Here is a 5,252-nt window from a genome sequence, read left to right on the forward strand (position 1 = left end):
AGAACCCTGCCAGTGCTGAGATGCTTACACGTTCACTAACAGGGCTTTCCTCCTGCAGTCAGCATCATAGTGTGTGTTTTGTGAGATGGAGGAGGACTTTGTAGGTTGGTGTCTGGACATATGGGGTAATGTTGACTTATGGGCTTGGACAACACTAGGTTGGGATGCTTTCTTAATGTACACTTACTCTTTATATAAAATTCTCTTATACATATGAATTTCTGTGGATTTGTTTCCCTAGTTTATCCAGACTAACACAATAAGAAAGGGGAAAAAAACATATATGAAGAAAAGTAACACAATAAAACTAATTGAGCAGTAAATTTAAAACACTTATCCTTACACTCATCCTGTCTTGATGATAAAAGGTCATATTTAGTCTTTCAAAAGTTTTTCACTCTGAAGTCGTTGGTAGTTGGAGCTTGGGCTGTGCTGCAGCATCTGTCTGGTGTTTCCTTCAACAAATCTTCTTAATACAGCCAGGAATAATCTAGTTAGGAAGAGCCATCCTTCTTAAAACTGTATACAGAATCAAGTCATGTCACTTGGAGGCTTCTTGCTTCCTGGGCCAACTTTTTGTAATGTTAGCTTTATGAGGTAGTCAATCAACAGCTTGGATATAAAATAAAAGTCAAGTGCTTATTTTCTTAAGCATAAGTCATCTTCCCAAGGTAGTTAGCAGGTACATATCCTTTCTGCCCTTGAGCTTCAGCTAACCACCACTCTTTATTGCCACTAAGGTCACAAAATCTAAGGATATGGACTCTTTGGTACTCCTGAAGGCTGAGTTCATGGTCACTCCGTGCTTGAAAGGCATGAACAGCATAGAATATCTAGACAAAGAAGCATGATATTGGAATAACAAATTAAAAATTCACACACGCATAATAAAGATTGCCATGTTTTCAGAAGGAATGCTAATGATTTGTTTGTTTTTTAACCAAACCCCATTGCCCAACAATTTCTGTCGGATTTATTTTACAAAAGTCTGGCCCAGAAGGGAGCAGAATAAAATAAACATGCTTAAATTTTGTTTGGAGGAGGCTAAACTGTTCATGGATCAAGAGTCAGTTGTGCAAACAGCAAGGGAATACTGCATGGTTTAAAATCGAGAAAGGTGTGTGTTGGGGTTGTATCCTCTCATCATACTTATTCAATCTGTGTGCTGAGCAAATTATCAGGGAAGCTGGCTTATATGACGAAGAATGTGGCATCAGGACTGGAGGAAGGCTTATTAACAACCTGTTGTTATATGCAAATGACACAGCCTTGCCAGCTGAAAGCAAGGGGGGCTTGAAGCACTTGCTGAGGAAGATCAAGGATTGCCACCTTCAGTATAGACTACAACTCAATGTAAAAAAAAAGAAAGATAGTCTGAAAAACTGGTCCAATAGTAAATGGAGAAAAGGTTGAAGTTGTCATGGATTTTTTCTTGCTTGGAAGCACAATCAATGCTCAGAAGAAGCAGTAGTGAAGAGAACAAAGGACAAACCACATTGGGTAAATCTGCTACACAAGACCTCTTTAAAGTGTTCAAAATCAAGGATGCTACTTTGAAGACTAAGGTGTGCCTGACCCAAGCCATGGTATAAAACTGGACATTGAAAAAGAGAGGCTGAAGAAGAATCGGTGCATTTGAATGATGGTGCTGGCAAAGAAGTACTATGGACTGCCAAAAGAACAAACACACCTGTCTAGAGTGCGTGCAGCCAGCATGCTCCTTAGAAGCAAGGATGGCGAGACTTTGTCTCACATGCATGGAACACATTGTTAGGAGAAACCCGTCCCTGAAGCAGGGCATCATGCTTGGTAAGTAGGGAGGCAGCAGAAAAGAGGCAGGCCCTCAACAAGATGGATTCACACAGTGGCTGCATCAATGGGCTCAAACAAAAACATTTCTGAAAATGGCACAAGCCTGGTTTTGTATGTAGGGTCGCTATGAGTCAGAACTGACTTGATAGCACTTAACAACAACAAACTGTCCAAACTTGAAGGTAATTTGGTGGCTTCTGTTAAAAATATTGTATAAGATTAATTCTTTTGAGTCTGTTATTCCAATATCCATTTGTTAGCTGTAAAGTAGGGAAGGGTAAACACTGGATTCATTAGGAGGAAAATAGACTCTCATACTGTAGACATTTGTAGTCACTAAAAATGGTAATTTCCAATTTCTAAAAATGGTACTATAACATGTACAAATGCTTAAGGTAAAATACCATCTGAAAGAAAGAAAAGCAGGATATACTCTAGTCTATATCAAATTAACTTAGTATTAAATAGGTTAAATGAGTGGGGAGATATAGGTTATATTCATTTTTACTTCTTTGTTCCTTTATTTGCATAGTGTTTATAACAACAATGTATTACATTTTAATTTTCAAGTTATTTTAGCAACTAAGAAAACATAAAACCATAATTCAGTCAAAATAATTTTTCTTTGTGCTCAGAAGTGTCCCTTCTCAGATCAGGTATCAGGCATCAAAGACAAAAAAAAAAAAATCATAGTATTGTGAATGAGGGTTAGTGCAGAGTGGGGACCCAAAGCCCACCTGTAGGCAGCTGGACATTCCCTTACAGAAGAGCCAGTCAGGATGCAGTGTAGCAATGGTGAAACATACAACTTTCCTCTAGTTCCTAAATGCTTCCTCCCCCCACTATCATGATCCCAATTCTACCTTACAAATCTGGCTAGACCAGAGGATGTACATTGGTACAGATAGGAACTGGGAATACAGGACATATGAACCCTTTGCCGGGAGGGTGGAGGAAGGGTGGGGTGGAAAGGGGAAACCAATTACAAGGATCTACATATAACCTCCTCCCTGGGGGACAGACAACAGAAAAGTGGGGGAAGGGAGACGTCGGACAGTGTAAGACATGACAAAACAATAATAATTTATAACTTATCAAGGATTCATGAGGGAGGAGGGAAGAGGAATGAGGGGAAAAGCGAGGAACTGATACCAAGGGCTCAAGTAGAAAGCAAATGTTTTGAGAATGATGAGGGCCATAAATGTACTAATGTGCTTGACACATTGGATTTATTGGATTGTGATGAGTTGTATGAGCCTCCAATAAAGTGATTATTGTATAAAAAGTGTCCCTTCTCACAGGATGAAAGTAAAAGGAAATAGAGGAAAGAACTGGGAGGCAATGGACATTTATAGAGATTTAAATACAGGGATGTATATATGTAAATACATTTAAATATAATGACAGGGAAATAGATCTATGCACACACATTTATTTATAAGGTATTATGGCAGCAGATGGACATTGGGCCTCCATTCAAGAGCTCCCTCAATGTAAGAACAATTTGTTCTACTAACATGGCACTCTGTGATATTCATCTTGACATGATTGCTGAAGACAAAGTGGGTGCATAAGCAAATGTGGTGAAGAAAACTGATGGTACCCAGCTATCAAAAGATATAGCATCTGGAGTCTTAAATGCTTAAAGATAAACAAGTGGCCATCTAGCTGAGAAGCAACAAAGCCCACATGGAAGAAGCACACCAGATGATCATGAGGGATCAAAGACCCAAAACAAAACAAACAACAAACAAATCATATCAATGGGAATGAGGGGGAGGGCAGAGAGGAGACCCCAAAGCCCATCAGTAGTCAATTGGACACCCTCTATCAGAAGGGCCACAAGGAAGGGATGAGCCAGTCAGGGTGTAGTACAGCACCAACGAAACATACAAACTTCCTCTAGTTCTTTATTGCTTCCTCTCCCCACTATCGTGACCCCAATTCTATCTTACAAATCTGGCTGGACCAGAACATGTACACTGGTACAGATAAGAGATCGCGACAGACACAGGGAATCCAGAACAGATAAACCCTTCAGAACCAATAAGGAGAGCAGTGATACTAGGAAGGGTAAGAGTGGGGTTGGGGGAGTAAGGGGGAACCGATCACAATGATTGATGTATGGCCCCCCTCCCAGGTGGATGGATAGCAGAAAAGTGGGTGAAGGGAGACAGCGGTCTGTGTAAGACATTAAAAATAATAATAATTTATAAATTATCAGGGGGACATGGGAGAAGAAGGGTGGGAGAGGGAAGGGGAAAAATGAGCTGATGCCAGGAGCTCAAGCAGAAAGAAAATGTTTTGAAAAGGATGATAACATATGCACAGATGTGTTTGACACAATGGATATATGTATGGATTGTGATAAGAGCTGTAAGAGCCCCCAATAAAAAAATTTTTAATGTCCCTTCTCCCCAGTATCCTAATATTGATAATAAAAATACATATCTATGGTGTAAAATTAACCAATTGTCTAAAACATTTAATCATCTACTTAATGAAATATTAGAAATATCTACTAAGATCCAGATACTGTGAAGAAACTAAACAAACTACCTAGAGGAAGAAGATCCAGGACCCCAACCTCCACCCCCAAAACACACAGAAGTTGACACATACACATGACATTGTTGTTAGGTGTCTCCAAGTGAGTTCCAACTCACAGTATGCAAACCAGAGCCAAACAGTGCTGGCTTTTGAGACTTCCACACAATGATAGGTTATGTTTTGAGGCCTGAGCCTTTTCCACTGACCCTCTCCTTGACCAAGAATGATGTTCTTCTCCACAGACTGGTCCATTCTGATAACATGCCCAAAGTAAGTGAGACAGAATCTCCCCACCTTTGCTTCTATGGAATATTCTGGCTATATTTTTTTCAAGACGAATTTATTCATTTTTCTGAAAGTCCCTGTATTGTATCCAATACTCTACACCAGTACCATAATTCAAACGCATCAGTTTTCCCTTGGTCTTCTTATCCCATAGCCAGCCTTTTGCATGCATATGAGGCCATTGAAAACAGCATGGCTTTGGAAAGATGTGCCTCAGTTCCCAAAGGGACATCTTTGCTTTTGCAACAGACTTACCCAGTGTAATACATCCTTTGATTTCTTGACTGGTACTTCCACATTGACAGTGGACCCGAGTAAAATGAAATCCAAGACAACTTTAATCTTTTCTTCATTTATTACGATGTTATTGGTACAGTTATGAGAATTTCTGTTTTCTTTACATTGAGGTATAATTCACACTGACAACTGCCTTTGAACTTCATCAATAAATGTTTCAGTCCTCTTCATTTTCAGCAAGGAAGGTTACGTCGTCTGTATTTCACATCTTCCTCCAATCCTGATTCCACATTCTTCGTCATCTAGTCCAGCTTCTTGGATTATGAGCTCCGCATACAGATTAAATAAACATGATGAACAGATACAAA

General features: G+C 39.6%; 1 protein-coding gene across 1 annotated transcript in view; it reads right to left on the reverse strand.

Moving 5' to 3' along the window:
• Positions 1 to 229: 229 nt before the first annotated feature.
• The window catches only part of ARHGEF38 (Rho guanine nucleotide exchange factor 38), a 194,991-nt gene continuing 189,968 nt past the window's right edge, over positions 230 to 5,252 (reverse strand). Inside the window, exon 14 of the mRNA XM_045284323.1 lies at positions 230 to 833. Within this exon, the coding sequence (XP_045140258.1) occupies positions 648 to 833 (186 nt within the window). The 3' untranslated portion in view covers positions 230 to 647. The remainder of the gene's footprint in view (positions 834 to 5,252) is intronic.

Source organism: Echinops telfairi, unplaced genomic scaffold, assembly GCF_000313985.2.
Source record: "Echinops telfairi isolate 266 unplaced genomic scaffold, ASM31398v2 ScPeMD7_7468;HRSCAF=8506_0, whole genome shotgun sequence".
Classification (NCBI taxonomy): Eukaryota; Metazoa; Chordata; class Mammalia; order Afrosoricida; family Tenrecidae; genus Echinops; species Echinops telfairi.